General features: G+C 33.0%; 1 protein-coding gene across 1 annotated transcript; it reads left to right on the top strand.

The window, feature by feature from the left end:
* The first annotated feature begins 388 nt into the window (after positions 1-388).
* Positions 389-4,066, top strand: LOC110111186 (beta-carotene 3-hydroxylase, chloroplastic-like). Its single transcript, XM_020842947.2, has 6 exons — positions 389-968; positions 1,058-1,117; positions 1,225-1,431; positions 2,837-2,962; positions 3,059-3,115; positions 3,784-4,066. Exons 1-6 carry the CDS (start codon positions 534-536, stop codon positions 3,856-3,858), a joined length of 960 nt encoding a protein of 319 aa, XP_020698606.1. The 5' UTR covers positions 389-533; the 3' UTR covers positions 3,859-4,066.
* The last annotated feature ends 14,817 nt before the right edge of the window (positions 4,067-18,883 follow it).

Below are 18,883 nucleotides of genomic sequence, written 5' to 3'. Positions count from 1 at the left end.
TAAATGAACAAACTGTCCTTCAAATTATCAAATATTTATATACCCACCGCTGCTTGTCCGGGTGGTGAATAGCCGGCTGGGCAAAGCCTAGATCCAAGGTTCAAATCCCTTGGCAAGCAGTGAAAGCCTTAAGTGTTTTCCCTTATAAATTAGTGTGGGTTGTTTTCACCGGCCTAAGGACAGTGCTTCCTCGTCACAAAAAAAAATAATAATAATAATAATCAAATATTTATGCTCCAATTATTAACATAAAGTATGATCAAGTACGGTTAATAACTAATTAATAGCACATTCCGTCACAAGGAATGGCAATCCATGTAATTTATTTTCAACGCGGTGGCCATTCTTATAAGCCACGTGAGCTTAAATGACCAGCTGCTGTAAGTGAAGTCTCCTCTGCTTGTGTGGTGTTCGTTCTTCACAGCTTACAAATAACATCCCTCCCTCTCCTTATCGCTCTCACGGGCTCCATCTGCAAGTTAGAGAGGGAAACAGGCAAAATCGCGGCTGCTTTGAAGCCGTAGCAGAGAATCATGGAGGTCGGGATCTCCGCCGCTTCAATGAAGCTGAGATCTTGGAGCCTTGCTAGAATCCCCTTCGGATTGTCCTTGGCTCAGCGCCCCAGCGACGTCCTACTATTCTCACCCCTTTCCACTCGCCGTAGCACTACGCTCTTCATTCATCCGTCCCGAACCCTGAGGAATCACCCGGCGACGATCTGTTTTGTCATGAATGAAGCCGATTCCAATCCCTCTGACAAAACTGCAATCCCTTCACTGCCGCCGGAGTCCACAGCCCATGAGCTGAAGGAAGAAGCGATGCGAATCTCCGCCTCCCGTGCGGAGAGTCGAATGGCTCGAAAACGGGCGGAGCGGCGGACATATTTGATCGCCGCGGTTATGTCGAGCTTCGGCATCACTTCCATGGCCATCGCTGCTGTCTACTACAGATTCGCCTGGCAAATGGAGGTCGATATTAGAAACTAGAAACTCGAAACCCTAATCCTCATTCTCCTTCTCCTCCTTCGATTGCTTTTCTAAATTTGACCTAATTGCAGGGCGGCGAGGTTCCCTTTACCGAAATGCTAGGGACCTTCTCTCTCTCCGTGGGTGCTGCGGTACGGTTATTTGATTGATTAATTCCCGCCTCCTATTCCATGATACGAATTGATTAGATTGAAGAAGCATATCCGGATATGAGAATTAAAATAGTTGAATGGTTTAGGTGGGAATGGAGTTTTGGGCGAGATGGGCTCACCGGGCGCTGTGGCACGCGTCGCTGTGGCATATGCATGAATCGCATCACCGGCCGAGGGACGGGCCCTTCGAGCTCAACGACGTCTTCGCCATCATCAACGCCGTTCCAGCAATCTTCCTTCTCTCCTATGGCTTCTTCCACCGTGGTCTCGTTCCTGGCCTCTGCTTTGGCGCTGTAAGTCACTCTGTTTTTTTCTGTTACTGCTATATAAATTATTTCACCAACTTACCATATGATGTTGAGCAACTTTTATTTCATTGGCTAGTGAGCGATTTTATCCCAATCCGTTGAAGGGTTTGATTAGGTACATCGAATGGAGAGTTGTAACTTCTAAGTTGGGAGAAATTATTTAGTGCGGAGTCTCCATGTGTTTAATTGGAGTCTCAATGTGAGTTATATTCGGACTCCGCACTGAGGAGTCTGAACGGCTTAATTTTATTGGAGTCTGGACGCAAGCTACTTCCGAACCCGCATATGATAATTTCTTGTAAGTTAGAGATACGAGTCTCAACCAACTGTTTGCTGTACTAGATTTTTTTGGGACAAGATTATTGATATGAATCGAATATTCCTTCAAAATTTTTATTATGATTTTATATGGGCTAAAACACATAAATTATCCCAATTTTTTTTTTTTATCCACGGCCCCTCTCTTCCTTCAAATGAAGGTGGCGGTGGTAGCGATGCCTTTCTTAGCATCCTTTGTCGTAGTCATTGATCCCCAAACTCCTTTACATCGTCCTCGAATGTCATCAATTTTGTGAAATGTCAACTCTCCTATGGATTTCCATGAACCACAAAATAAATAACAACTAATGATCTAATTAGTCAGTTTTGCGAACACTGTGGTCTTGCGAAAGTTACCAATCCCTCAAACGTCAATTTTCATACAAATTCTGTCAGTCCCATAAACTTGTTCAATTATTATTAGTCCAATAAACTCTTCATGTACGCAATGAGTCCTATCATTACTTTCTATGGTGGACTTCACTCCTCACCGAAGCGTTCGAAGTAGTTGAAATTTATGATGTTCGAGCCATAGAGTTTATACAAGGTTTGAATATTGTTGATTTTGAATTAGTTCAAAATAATTTAGATTGACTTAGAGTTTATGATCAATTCATAATTACAAGATGTTATTTTCTATTAGGAGTAAGTTCGTATGAAATAAATTTTAGTAATTTGTGTACTTTTAAAAAATGATTATCGGATATACCCAATAATTTTTTTATCCTCACCATTATTTATTACGATATATAATTACAACTTACAAGATACATATTATTTTTGTTTTGATGAAATACAAAATTATGAAATTTATTTTAATACATGTATTATAAATTCTCTTTATATGATCTTAATATCAAAATAAATCAAACGATTTTAAGGTTATCTTAACTAAAATTATATTAAAATATCGTGATATATATAATATATAATTCAAAATCTTCATAAAAATATAATTATCTTTAAAAAAAATATCGTTAGACGCTGCAAATTAAAAGCTAACGGAATAACAACATAAAGAAAACAAAAATCATAATCGTATCTGACGAGTCCACGTGTCGCGAAATGACAGGGTTTGGGGATTACGTTGTTCGGGATTGCATACATGTTCGTTCACGACGGGCTTGTACACCGGAGATTCCCGGTGGGCCCAATCGCCGACGTGCCTTATTTCCGGCGAGTAGCCGCTGCTCATCAGGTACCGATCCTCTCGATTGTTCGTGCACTTTCCAATGCAGAATGACGATTATTGCTATTTTCTTAACTCTTTCTAATCAATATGACGTGGCCGCAGATCCACCATTCGGACAAATTTGAGGGCGTTCCCTATGGGCTTTTTATGGGACCAAAGGTGCGTTGTCGTTTTTATAGATATAAGCTTCATTTATGATGATAGCTTTTTTAATATTTTTTTAGTATAATTTTTTTTTTAACTAAATTTTTTTTCACTAAAAAATTATTTTAAAAAATAATAAAGTCTTAGATTTTGTTTGCGATAACTTTTTACTGCTTTTCAAAATTGATTTTTAGTAAAAAAGTATTAGTACAAAAAATTTTTGTAGTAAAAGTTATTTTAAAAAACAAGAAGAAAGCTGCCCCAAATAAAATCTAATGCTTCCTTTGGAACACCTTTCTTATTGCTTGCTAAAGCAGCTATTAGGCTTCGTTTAGGATAGCTTTCTTACTGTTTTATAAAGCTACTACATATAAAGACATTTTTTAAAGCAGCTGTAAAAATTAGTTTTTTGTACAAAATTTTTTTGAAAGCAAGAAAAAAGCAATGACCATATAGAAATTGTGATTTCAATATGAAAAACAAAGCAATAAGAAAATTATCTTAAATAAGAATTTGACTATTAATATGACACAATAATAAAGAAAAAAAATATTCATGTATATATATAACTATTTGAACAAAGATATAGCTTAATGAAAAACTTATTCGCCATTGAATCTCCATGTTATTTTTCTCTAATGGTCTTGAAGAACTGTTGCTCATTTGCTGTTCATGTTGCAAAGGAATTGGAGGAGGTAGGTGGTTCTGAAGAGTTGGAGAGAGAGATAAAGAGGAGGATTAAGATGCAAAACAAATAACTCCAGCTTTATTAATTAGCTGACGACAAATTGAAGTTTTTTTTTTAAATTTTATATTTATGTATTATCATTCTTTTTTTGGGGAAAAATTAACAGGGGTGGTTAGTTTGGTTTGGTATGTGGAAGCTTTGTAGCCGAGTCTTTTGTGTAATATTGATGATAGGATATTTAAATGGATGCGTGTTTAATTTTTCTTTCGTGATTTTAATTTTTTTATGTGATTGAAGCTTGGAATTTGTAGTCTTTGCTAGACTAGTGGTAGACTATCTGTTGACCTTTGTTATTTTAGAAAAGAACATTTGTTACACAAATGAAAATTTTATGCTACGCAACAAATTAACCAAGCTACGCAATAAAAAATGAAAATTTTATAAGCGTCATGATTTTAATTTTTTCATGTGATTGAAGCTTGGAATTTGTAGTCTTTGCTCGACTAGTGGTAGACTATCTGTTGACCTTTGTTATTTTAGAAAAGAACATTTGTTACACAAATGAAAATTTTATGCTACGCAACAAATTAACCAAGCTACGCAATAAAAAATGAAAATTTTATAAGCGACTTAACTGTCATACAGTTTTATCTGAAGAAATTTTTTTATTATTGTATATAATTAAAATTTTACTTGGGATAGCTTTGTTATTGTTTTCTAAAGTAAAGTTTTAGTAAAAAAATTATTGAATTGAAAAAATTCTGTACTAAAAAGTTGTTTTAGAAAGCAATAAAAAAATTGGCCAAAAAAAAAAAAAAAAAAAAAACTTAAATTATAATGTGACATAGTTACGAAAGTAATAGTAAATAAGTGATGGAAATATACGCACAATAATAAAGATAGCACATAGCTTAATCACAAAATATCATAGCACTAGTGTTTAATATATATAGGCACACACGCACGTGCACACATACACGAAATGTTAAACATGCTTGTTCAGATATAATGCTCTTGCAAGACTTCAAGCATATAACTCCAAATGAACGAAATGTCTAGGGTTTCCGAGCGCGCTCTTCGCCTCTCGTTCTTCCTTCTTCCCTAACCCTCCAGCTTCTTGCGATTTTGGTCGGTATGGGTGCAAATCGCTTACGAGATCCTGGATTCTTGGATGGTAAGCCAAAATCTATGTCTTTTCGAGATGCTTTGGCCGGTGAAGCTTCTCCTTCGGAGTTTCCGCCATTGAGGGTTTCTTCTCATCATGGTCTACCTGCTTTGCTTATTTCGGATGAGGAACTTCATGCTCTTGCTGTGCCTTTTGAGTTTGCTATGGTAGGGAAATTTCCGGGCCGTCGCCCGCCCCCGGATGTTATTCAGATTTTTTTTTTTCAATCTTAATCTTGGAGGTGCTTTTTCTGTTATAGTTTTGAACCCTAAAAATATTTTGATTAAACTTGTGAATGATCTAGATTAATGTAAGGTTTTTTCTCATCGGTCTTATTTCATATCCAACTGTTTTATGAAACTCTTTAAATGCACTCCTCATTTTGATGTTAGTGTGGAATCGCCTATTGTCCGTATTTGAGTTTCCTTTCCAAATCTTCGTCCGCATTTGTTCTCCCCCCGTATCTTGCACAGGTTGGGATCTATGTTTGGAAGGCCCTTGAGGATCGATAATGCCACGGTGAATGGTACTCGACCCTCTGTTGCTCGTATTTTGGTTGAGTTGGATGTGACCAAATGATATGCTAAACAAGTATGGCTTGGTTCGGAATCCGTGGGTTATACTCAAGCTATTGAAATAGAGGAATTTCCCTCTTACTATTTTCATTGTAAATCTCTGGGTCATGCGAGGGATAGTTGCCCGATCTTATTTCCAAAAAATGATGTAGGTCATCCTAATCTGATGAATGATGCTCTGTCATCCCTGTCTCTACCTCTGTGGAGGCTCCTATGGCTGATGTGGGGGTGAATTTTAATGTCATTGACTCTAGTGAATTGCCCTGTGATGTTTCTCCTATGATTAATGGCTTGGTCCTTCTGGCCATTGATCATGGGGATGTTATTTTTCAAAAGGAAGGTGGGTTTTAATTTGTTTAATGAGGTTGATAAGACCGTGGCTTGTGAAAATTTGGCAGCTGGTATTGATTCCTTGGTGGTGGCTGATGGTGTTTTAGGTGCTGATGGTGCTTTGGTGGTGCTTGATAGTGATTTGGTGGTGGTGGCTGATCAGGTTGATGAGGCTCAACCTGATTTAAACATTCTTCCTGGTTCGGTGGTTCCCTTTGTTGGGGATTCTTCCCCGCATGTTGGTTCTGCTCCTTGTGATTCGGTTGTTTATGTTATGGGTTTAGTTGAGGTGCATGTGGGTTTTATGGCTTTTAATGACTTCAATTTTTGTGTGGCTTCTAATGTGGGTTCTACCTGTATCTCTTCGGTTGCTTGGAGTGATGATTGCCCCTCTCCGAGTGAGGGTATTGATGACATTGGTGAGGACAATATGGATTCTTTTAATGATATGTATGGTATTGATTTTTGTAAGGTGGTGGGTAATACTTTCTCGCGTGGTTCTAAACAACGTAAAAGGAAAGCTAGGAAATAGGCTTCTGCTTTGTGCTGGAGTTCTTTTTTCCTACGTTTTGGGGGGCTTGTGGCCCTTCTTTTATATTTTTTGCAGGTGATTTTCGCCTGAGTCCCCTGGGTTGTTTGTCGGTGCTTACGGTTCTAGGATGGTTTTTGTCTTCCTAATGATATTCTTGTTGCTGTTGGGGCCTTTGTTCCTCTGGCTGCTGCTTTCTTTTGGCTGTGCTGTTTTTTTTTTTTCTTTTTTGGTGTTTCTATTGTAATTAGGTGAGATCTAAGGCTCGTAGGTTTTCTTTGATTGATGTATTTTTTAGTGAGCTTTGGATTCCTTAAGGACTTGTATCTTTACCTTTAATTAACGTGTAAGCCTCTTCCGTGGGGTTTCTAAAAAAAAAAAAAAGACTTCAAGTATATTCAATGTGAATCATCCAGTAATATAATGGAAATGATAAAAGGTTAAGTATAATATCAATAATGTAGGGATCTATATAGAGATAACTTAAAAAAATTAATATTTAATCTTATAATTATTCAATCATCTTACACATATTAATCATATTAATTGTAAAGTAAAATAGATATAGCTATAAAAAATGACATAACTATATTTATCAGTTAGGCTTTACCCAACCTAAATTCATGATAGAAAGTGAGGTTCCATCTTCTAGAATTTTCAAATTATGGAGTGGCTTTTGGCACTTAGCGTGGTATTCGTTGAACCATCCACATTTTTCCATCTTCGATTTGATTGAAATGTTTAATGGTGAGGAAACCTTAGCTCTCCATTTGGACATATCTAATTTAAAGGATGTTGGATCCAAAATTATTCATAGGTGACATCATTACCTTACAAACAACAACAACAACAACATCAAGCATTATCCGACTATGTGGGTTGGCTACATGATTTATTTTTCTCCATTGTGTCTTATTAATAGTCGAATTGTCATTTAAATATATCTAATAAAGAAAGGTCATTTTTAATATTTTCTAACCAACTCTTTTTATGTTTACCTTTACGTTTTTTAACATAAACCAAATCTAATACATTTACCCTCCTAACCTGGTCATCGGAAGGTCGACATTTTATATGACTAAACCATCTAAAGTGATTCTTTCTAATCTTATCTTCCATTGGAGCTACTCCAACCTTTTCACATATATGCCTGTTTCGTATCTTGTCTCTAAGAGTAAAGTCACTCATCTACCTGAGCATCCTCATCTCTGCAACATTTAACTTAATATTATGCTTCTCTTTTAATATCCAACATTTTGCACCATAAAACGTTGTCAGTCTCACCATCATCTTATAGATTTTCCCTTAAATTTGAAGGGGACTTTTTTATCATAGAATAAGCCCAATGCATTCCTCCACTTCAACCATCCAACTTGAATTCAACTAATAACACCCCCATCTATTTTACCATCGATCACTCTGAACAATAGACCATATATATTTAAAACATGTACTCCTATTAATGAGTTGATCTCCAAAAGTCATAATCCTCCCACTAGATCTATTACTACTAAAATTATACTCTATATATTCGATTTTAGATTTAGTCAAATGAAAATCTTTAGACTCTTAAGGTGTACCTCCACAATTCAAGTTTACCTTCAACTCCCTATCTAGTCTTATCAACAATAAGAATATCATCAACAAAAAGCATACATCAGAGTATAACCTCTTGCAAATGTCTAGTGAAAACATCCATGACTAAAGAAAAAAGATATGGGCTTAAGGATGATCCTTGATGCAATCCAACTAAAAATTGGAAAATACTTGGTCAAATCACCTTGAGTTTGAACACAAGTAATAGATCTTATATACATATCCTTAATGACTTCAATATAAGCATTATTAACCCCTTTCTTTTCTAGAAATCTTTATAGCACTTCTCTTGAAACTTTATTATGTGGTTTCTCTAAATCAATAAATATCATATGCTGATCCTCCTTATTCTCTTTATACTTCTCTATCAAGCCTTGCAATAAATGTATAGTTTCCATAGTATACCTACTCGGCATAAATCCAAATTGATTTTGAGAAACATTAGTATTACGCCTTAACCTATGCTCCATAACTCTCTCTCGTTTTAAAGTATGGCACATTAACTTAGTTCCTCAATAATCCACACAATCTTGTGCATCACCTTTACTCTTAAAAATAAGAATCAAAACACACTTATTCTCCACTCATCTGATATCTTTTTAGTCTATAAAATAATATTAAAAAGTTTAGTAAGTCAATAAATTCCTTCATCTCCAAAGCATTTTTACACCACTATTAAAATATCATCATGTCTAATTGCTTTTCCACACTTCATTTTCTTTAAAACCTCTCTTACTTTCGTTTTACTTATACATCAATAAAAATAAAATCTTTATTCTCATTTAGCGTGCTAAGATCACTAAAGTCAACTATATTCTCAAAATCTTCATCAAAAAGCTTTTCAAATTATCTCACCCATCTTTGTTGAATACTCTCTAATAAAATTTTTGATCTTCATACTTAATGCACTTCACTTGAACAAACTTTTTACTATTATATATATATATATCTTGCACACTCCTTAGTATCTAATATACTACATAAAATAATAAAAGCTAAAATCTTTATATCACATATTGCTTTCTTAGACTCTTTACAAATCTCTTTATATCTTTCCTAATTATCAGAGTTTTTACATCTAAATTAATTTTTATAATAAAATTTTTTATTTTTGATATTTTTATGCACTATTTGATTTCACCATCAACTATTTTTATTATTAAATTTTTTTCTCTTTGATACTTCAAGCAAATCCTTCACAATATTTTTGATATCATTAGTTACTTTTTTCAACATAATATTAGCTTTCCAATGCACATTCAAAATCTAAAGATCTAAAATTTTAATCTCAAATTTTTTTGTTAAATATAATCCTAGAATAATGTTTTACTTTTATTTTTTATATTATGCTCCTTCATCATAAAATTTAAAACTAATAATCAAAATTGGATATATAAGCTTTCAATCGAAATAACTTCACAATCTTTATAATTGATCTAAATGATTCGTATAAAAAAAATAATCAATCTGGTTTTACTATATCCATTCCTATAAGTGTTTAGATGCTTATATATTTTCTTAAATAATATACTAGCAATTATAAAATTATAAGCTATAATGGTCTTACCACATTCATGAGTCGCTCTAAACCCATATACATAATGAATGCTTTTAAAATTATATATCGTTCTACCAATATGTCAATTTAAATCTCCTCCAATAAAAAACTTTTTCTTCAATAGATATATTTTGTATTAATTTTTCTAATTCATTCCAAAATTTTAATTTTGAATATATATCCAAACTTACTTGAGAAGCATAAGCATTTATAATATTAATAATCGAAACATTAACAATAATCTTTAAAGCTATAATTTTATCTCCAATTCTATTAATGTTTATAACATTATCCTTCAAATTCTTATAAATAATCACACATACAACATTTATAGTACGACTCATATCAAAATATCAAAGTTTAAAATCTAAACTATCAATCTCTTGAATTTTAGTTTCTTGAATGCATATAATGTTTATTTTTCTATATAACATAATATCTATTAATTACATTAATTTGCTGTAAGAAAATTTATATTCCAAGTTCCTATATTAATTTTAGTTTCACAGACTATGTTCTTTGCCCACATCCGTCCATAATGTGAGAACACTTGCCTATTTAACACTGCACCACTCTTGTGTCGGTGCAGTGACCATTGCACACTTCTCGTTGTATTCAGGTCATACAATGCATCGCGTCTTAAAAATATCTTAGTATTAACACAATATATTAAATATATATTAATTATATTAATTTGTATGTAAGGAAACATATATTCTAAGTTTTAGTATTAATTTTAGTTTCATGTACTAGCTTATTTGCCCACATTTATCTATGATGTTGGAACCCTTGCCTATTTAATACTACACCCATGTGTCGGTGTAGTGGCCCTTGCACACTTCTCGTTGTATTCATGTCATACAACTAGCACGCCAAGCTCTGATAATGCCTTATCATTAACACAATATATTAAAGGGTTCATGTCATGATTACTCGACAATTTTGACGTTGGCTGTCGACTATCTAATACAACCCTCCACTTTTCTCATCCAGGACTTAGAACCTGACAACGAAAATTTTACAAACAAGAATAAATAGATAATAACATATAATAGAGGTGAGAAAAAGAAAGTTGAAAAAAACTAGGATAGTTATTCATCTATTATAAAATACATGATAGATTTGATATAAATTGATGCGTCATACCCATCATTTCATTCTATTTATAGACTTAATCCAAAGTATAATACTACATATAAAACTATATTAAAAAAAAAAACGTTAAATTACATAACAATGCTTAACAATTGCTTGTCATAAAATGAATGAACTTCTTAACTTGAAGCTTTCTAACTACATGAATTGCTCTAACAAAGCTTAGTTAAAGAGTGAGATATCTTGAGAATAGTGTTTCTCTAAAGAAGTACTCTCTAACATCTTCCCTTTTAACTATCGAATATCTTTTCTTCCTTAGCCGAGTTTAATAAAACCCCGGAGTGCCAAATTCAAATAATGTCAGGATTGAATCAAAAACTTGGCTCATGAATACCATAGCCAGATATCAGACATAATTGCCGAATAACCTTAACGACTTGACCATATGAGCTGACTTATAGCGACATCATGTTATATCTCGACCACTCACATGAATCCATCTTAAAATAATGACAAGGTCTATTTAGCTCAATCCATACGATATTGAATGAACACATCCAAAAATAAAGAAACATATCAAAATACTCTCATATAATTTTTTTAGTGCTCTTTTAATCATTAAATGCAAATAGACAAGATAGAACTTAATGATCATTATCCTACCTAATATTTATTGTATTTATGATTAATGACTCACAATAATCAATCGTTAATCAACACATCACACGTATCTTTATCTTCTATTCTTCTCCATCTTTGTCACCCCCACTTCACAAAACTCTTTATAGCAACCCTGAAATTAATAGTAGCCTACACGAAAATAGAAATCTTTCTTCTTCAGCTATTTTAAAAGCACTGCAATATATATTAATTTTATAAATATACAAATTTCACACGTTACCCACTTAATTAATTGCAGGTTTTATTTGTAATATTTTATTTGCATGTGACCTATGTTGTGTTAAAAAACACCTGGGGTTGAGGGTGTGTTGGTTGGCCGTTGGGGGCAAGTTAACTGTCTATTTTTGCATTGTTTTATTAAATTACATTTAGGAGGATTCACACCTATACCACATATTTTTTATGTAATTATTTATTTATTAATATTTTAATAACTTAATCATACCAAAATAAATGCATAAAATTATTCAATTTTTGTTCAATTATATTTTTAATGCTTAAATTTTAATATTTATTTATAGAATATTTTTACATCTCATTTAGACCAATTTTTTTTAATGTAATTTCATGTTTAATATTTAACTTTTGATAATTATTTATAAAGATTTTAATGTCTCAATCATATTAAAATATATTTTAAAAACCGAAATTAATGATATTTTAAATATAATTTAAAATTTAGAGGTCGATACGTAAATAAATAAATAATTGCATAATGAGGCTGACGAGCAAGAAAGAGCGTTTTAATTAGATCGAGCGTGCACCGCCGAGTTGAGAGTCACTAGACACGTGTTCAGTTTTGATTAGGTACTCTGATGTGGCTATTTTGTTAATTAATCCTCCTTTTTTCTTTAATTGCTACCGACTACTGAGTAGCTTATGACAGTTAGATTTATTTTTTTTGTTAATGCATGTGTTGTTATGGGTCGGTTTGTCGGCTTATGGGAAAGTCTTCGACAATTTAAAATAAATTTTGAGATTTTAAAATGGCCGGCTGTGCTCTGAGAAGATTTGTTTGTGGAATTTTTTTAAAAGCGTCTATTTTGATATAATACACTTGGATTCGTATTTAATTAGTCATAATATCACTTAAATCCACAATAATTTGAATTATGAATTTATATTTAATAATCGGTATGGATCTTGATGAATTATTTTGACGTGAAAAATTTTGAAATCGAGAAAATCAACGACAAAGTTACATTATTTTAAGAAATTCACTATGAAAATGGAGAGAAATTATACATGTTTCTTTTTCTCTCATTCTTTCCTTCTCTCTCCTCACTCATCTTATAGTTCTACACTCAAAACAAACAAAGAGATGCATACTTATTACTATAAATGACGTATCACTTCAAGTAAATACAAATTGAAATGAAGGAGAAATTGCCTGTTCGACTCGCAGCGCTACGGAGCTGTTTCCATGGGACATCGATGCTGACTCCTCTATCTTGCAGTGCAGTGGCACTACAAACTACAACGTTGAGATGTTGTTCTCTCTATCTCAAGCCTAAGCCTGAAGCTCTGCAGTGCTCTAACATACAATGTTGTGATGCTTGTACGATAGAAACTGTAATCCCCCAAGCAAGCTCCTTGTCGAGCTTGACTCATGATAATGAGGTTGGAGATAATAATACAACCTGATTGACTAACACAATCAAATTCCATATAAAAGTAACATCAAATTTGATATTGGAGAGAATATGAATCTACAAAACTCTAGAGCTCTATTTGATGTAATGCACCAATGATCACCACCAACCACTATTGTTGTCTGATTGTAACTACCGAACCATCGTCGCCCCATCATCATTGTCTCACCAACATCGTCTGACGATTGTAGTCTATTCATCATCAATCGACCATCATAGCCTAATTGTATTCCCCTGAATATAACCCCCAACCACCGTCATTTGATCGTTATTGTTCGTCTAACCCATATGAATGTCATTATCATCTCTTTACTAATTATCCTATAATTCCTACTACAAACATACGACTATAGGAGATAAAGCACATGCTCTCAATTTTATAATATTGCCTCTCCAATTACGACAAAGAAAACATTTTTATAACTTCAAGTATAAAATAGATTATTTCATCTAACCTAGACCTTGTAGCTTTTTTCTTTTTCTAAATTTTCATATAAAAACTCTAATATCTCATGAATTTTTTTTTTTTTTTTAATTTGTGTGTTGGATTTTAGTGCACTACATAAAATTCTTTTTTTTTTTATCACAGTGAATTTTTTAATGCGGAATAATATTCTTATGAGAATATTTTGAATGAGAATATTTTCCCATCATTATTTAAAAATTATCCATAGCCACTTAAAGATTGGTGCCTGTTTGATACTCTCAAATATTCATTTAAAAAACATAAAAAAATTGTCATTAAGTTCTAAATAATTATAAAATAGAAATAATAACAGAAACACGTACAATATATATATAATAAACTAATAATATTAATCTAATACTGAAATATCTTTGAGAGCAAATTTATTCTAATACTGAAGGCAGCATTGTGTTAAGAAAAAAATATAAAGTTTACATATCTCGATCGGTTTTGTTTAGAACACATAGAAGTCATAAGGGGAACAAAATATCATCGGGGAAATAGCCTCTCAAATTTTATTTCCTTCTCTTCATCAAAAGATACTTTGATAGTTATTTTTGTGGAAAATTTTGGGGCTAAGCCCATTTTATAAAAATCACTAAAAATTACAATAGCAAAAAGCAGAAACAAAAAAGAAAAAATATCGGAAAAAAAAAAGCTCCAAAAGATAAATTACAAAGAAAAGACCAATCATTTAATTTTGCTAAATGGAAAAAATAACTCAGTATAGCAGGATGCCAACAGAAAGGCAAAGAGTAGCTGAAAAGGATTTTTCTCATCAGGATTTCATATCGCAGCTTGTAAAAACTTCCATAGCCCAAGCTGCCACAAGGCCATACAACAGAATGAGATGGCTCAAGGACCTCCATATAAAGCAGAGTGATTTGGGTTGCAACTTCCATAGAAATCCCATCAATAAAGAAGCAAATAAGTGCAACCAGTCAGGGGCGGATCCAGCTTCTCTTTTTTATGGTGGGCAAAAAAAAAAAAAATTTTTTTTTTTTTGTTTGGAATGGACAAAAATGCTTAAAATTGATAAAAGTAGGGCAAATAAGATTTTTGAGGGGGGGGGGGGGGGGGGGGGGGGGGCCGGGGGGGGGGGGGGGGGGGAAAATGCCCAAAATATTCAAAATATTTCAAATATCTCCTCTAATATTTAAAAAAAAAATAATTTTGAGGGTGGGCTGGTAGATCCGCCCATGCAACCAGCCAACAGATTCCTCTAGTGAATTGACATCCATCATCATTGTCCAAATCCACCATAGGAAAAAGAAACCCATCTCAATAAAGAATATTTGGAAAATTTTTTTGAAGTTCATCAAAAATTTTTCATTTTAAAGCTTTGATTTTGATAGCCTTTCTGGTCGTATGACTCAGTGTAAGTGGAGACCTCCATTTGCCAGAGAACCATTTCATATTCATTTCTATCCAGATATAGTAAACCAAAGTTGATACATAAAACAGCAGAACCGTTTTCCTTATTCTTAAATTCTTGAATGAGATCAAAATGCTTCAGGAGTTGTCATAAGGTAGACCTCATAAAAAAAAATGAATCCATCTTAGGAAGAAGGTTCGAAATAACCAAAAAAGAGTAATCACATTCAAAAAACAAGTGATTATGATTCTCCGTCCCATTAAGACAAAAAACGCAAGAAGGATTAATGCCAATGTTTCTTTTAACAAGCAAATCAACAGTTTTCAATCTTTCTATAATTACCATCCAAATATAAACCGAAAAATGAAGAGCATGCCTGAGCATGCCTTTTATTCCAAACAAATTTATGCCGAGTAACCTCTGAAGTAAAGTCATAAAAGATATCCATAAAAGCAAGATGTGATGGTTTGGGAAGGCCATCCCAGATCACCTTAGATTGCTCAACAATTGGGATTTTTTGAATTTCAACCAAAACAATCCGTGGAACAACATCAGAAATTCTCCAGTTGTTAATATAAATGAAGCTTTTAACCAAAATATTAGAATTAAGGGGCAAATTAATGATTTCAGCAATGCTTTTACCATTACACCATGTATCCCAATAGAAGGAGAGATTGTTATTGACAGAAATGTCAAAGCAATTTTATTCTTAATTTTTCCAGCAACAGAATGAATCAGTTTCCACATTTTAGAAGCTTGGATCGGGGGAGGCTTCCAAGGCTAGACATATTTCCTTTTATACCAAATTGCTAGATTGCTATCCCGGGTTAATATTCTCTAAATGATAAAACACATGTAACTATGATAAAGGGCATTAATTGAAGATAAATCGAGACCTCCAACAATTTTGGGAAGGCAGACAATGAACCAGGAAATAGTTTGTAATTTTTTGTCATGAGTATTTCCATGGAACAAAAATTTGGAACAAATTTTTTCAATAGCCTTGGATATGGATTTTGGTAAAATGGCTCCTCTAATCCAATAGGCTAAAGTATTGACCATAGTTAATTTTAGAATTTGGATTCTCCCAACAAGAGATAAAAATTTTACCTTCCATCCTTCTAAGATGCTAGATATTTTATTCAAGAGGGGTTGAAAATAAGAAGCATTCAGTTTGTTTGTGGGGGGGGGGGGGGGAGGAGGGAGGGGGGGGGAGAAGGGGGGGGGGCAATAAATATCGATGCAAACCCAGATAAGTGAAGAAATTTGCCATATTGGAAATCCCCAAAATCGAACAGATTTCTGCTTAATGAGTGAAGTTCTTGGAAAAAATAATAGAAGTCTTATTGGTGTTAATGCGGAGAACATAAGCATCAGCAAAATCATCAAGAATAGTCTTGAGATTCCTAACATAATGTATAACACTCTCCCCAAAAACTATAACATCATCTGCATAAAGTAAATGCTAAAATCCAGCCCATTAGAAGGTATATCCTTAAATAGGTTAAGTTTGTTATCTTGCAAACTGCAAAACGAAGCATCCATAACAATACAAAAAAATAAAGGGGAGAGAGGGCAACCTTATTAAGCAGCCATCAACAGTAGATGACACTTTTAAAGTGTTAATGTTCTTTCTAGCTCTAATTTTAGCATAGAGGAAGCCAAGGTCTTCTTCCCCATGAGGTGACCATTTAACTTTAGCTCTTTGGATTAGCCAAGAAGCCCAGGAATTTTGGTAATAAAAAAGAAAGTCATTAACCTCCTTTAAGTTTGAATTGACTGTATAATCCAAAGGATATTTCTCAATTTTAGATAAATAGTGCATTTTTTTAGCTTTAAGATCCTCCATTGCATTATTAGAAGAATTCCATTTTTTTCTTCTTAAGAAACCTTTTTAAAGCTTGCAGAATATGGTAAAGAGAGGCCATGGGGCTAATAGAGGGGTAGTATTGAAAATCATCCAACATAATCTCTCTGAATCCATCCAAATTAGACCAATAATTTTTAAAAAGGAACCTTGAGCTGTTGTGAAGAACTTTGTCAAAATGAATGATGATAGGAGAGTTATCAGAACATTGTGGAGGATCCACAACATAATAAGAATTCGTAAAAAGTTCCAACCAATTTGAGTTCACCAAAGCTCTATCCAACTTAATATGAATAGGGTTATTTTTTGTTGATTAAACAAGGTGTATAACAAACCAACAGAAGCTAGATCCATAAGTTCAAAATCAAAGATTGCATTATTAAAATCCAAAAGCTGACTAGAATGCAAAGGAGTCCCCCTCCCCCCGCTTTTTCATGCTCAAACCTACAACAATTGAATTCACCAACCAAAATCCAGGGTTGGGAAATATTTTTTGCAAGATCATTTATTTGGATCCAGATAGATCTTCTGTCATCTAAAGAGTTAGCAGCATATATGACAGGAAAAAAAAAAAAGAATATTGAACGAGTTTAAGCAGAGTCTTCCATGAATTATTTGAGAAGAAACTACAATTGGGTTAAAAGAATTTTGAGAAGAATCTCATTTAATCTAAATTTTGCTGGGAGAGGAAATCTCAGCTACTTTGATAGTTATCTCATATATAAATAAACTTATATATCTTCTCTCATATTAAAAACATTGAATTTATTATGCTCCCCTCCCATAGGCAGGATGAAGTCTCAAGTGACCCATCTACATCTCTTGAGTCGCTTCTTACTAATAATCCTACACTTTTCTTAATAATCCCACCCAACCCAATAGCATTGTGAATGATAGACTTAAAGGCATTACCTCTCAACAATCTCGATGATTATGTTTCCTTAATTACATTGTTGCTTGGAATGTCAAATGGTTAAATGTGCTAGAATCATTAACTGTATGAACTTAGCTTGTTTTTTTTTTTAATATGTATGAACTTAGTTCATGATTATCAAGTAGATCTTTTTTGTCTACTAGAAACTAAAATTTCTTATGCTTTTATAAATGGCCCTTTTTTTTGGCTTGGCCTTACTATTTATCTTCAAGAGAAAAGTTTTAATACCTTTTCATTGATCCATCAATGGCCATGCATCAAAAACCAGACTCCTCTAAAGTCTTCTTCTCAACCTTGGCAATTTAGTCTCTATACATGCGTGATTGGATAAGTTTTGCTTTCAAAATCCATTTCCTTATTACTTTAATATATGCAAAAACTTATGCTTTAGAAAATAAACCCCTTTGGGGTTTTCTTGTTAATTTGGTTAATGTTATCCATGAACCCTAGCTCATTGTTGAATATTTCAACTATGTAAGGAAGTTTGAGACAGAAAACTTAGAGTTCTATGACAATTCCCTTTAAACTTGTTGATTTCAATTCTTGCATCTTTAACTATGGCCTATTGGATCCCCCAAACACCATTGTATCTTTCACCTAATTTAACTAACAAATTGATAAATCCATTGTATATCTTCTTAACAGAACACTCTATAATAATTAGTAGATACAATATTCAAATTTCTCAGCCCTCTCACACCTGACCACTCACCTATCATTATCAAGAAGGGGATTGCAACGATTATTAACTTCTTATGAATGCATAATAATTATTGGAGCCATTGCCATAACTTCTTAAATATGATCCAAGATGCTTGGAACATTTCAGTTAATGGAGATCCTCTATTTTCTTTATGCAATAGGCTATAAGAAGAAATTAAGGGGGGAAAAAACACCCATCAAATATTATAATTTCAACAAATTTTTATACTGTATATTGACACTACTCTTAAGATATATCATAGCATATAAACATGAAAAAAATTATATCATAATATTGAGCTTAAAAATCATTAAATTTGCTTTGAAATTAGTGCAACGTATGAAAAGTTTATGCTATATTAATCTCAAAGTAAATTCAACAATTTTTAAGCCTATTTTGTTACAATTTGTATGAAGATATCAGACACAATTTTTATTTAAAAAAAATATATTGAAGCATTTTACTTTTATTAATATATGATTAAAAAAAAAAAGATGACAACTTGATTAATATTTATGTGTAACATCATACATAGCTGCATCTAAAGAGAAGCCTATATCATTGAAATT

Source organism: Dendrobium catenatum, unplaced genomic scaffold (genome assembly GCF_001605985.2).
Source record: "Dendrobium catenatum unplaced genomic scaffold, ASM160598v2 fragScaff_scaffold_1557, whole genome shotgun sequence".
Lineage (NCBI taxonomy): Eukaryota > Viridiplantae > Streptophyta > Magnoliopsida > Asparagales > Orchidaceae > Dendrobium > Dendrobium catenatum.
Note: the sequence above shows the minus strand (reverse complement) of the source record. Positions and strands in the feature narration are given on the sequence as shown.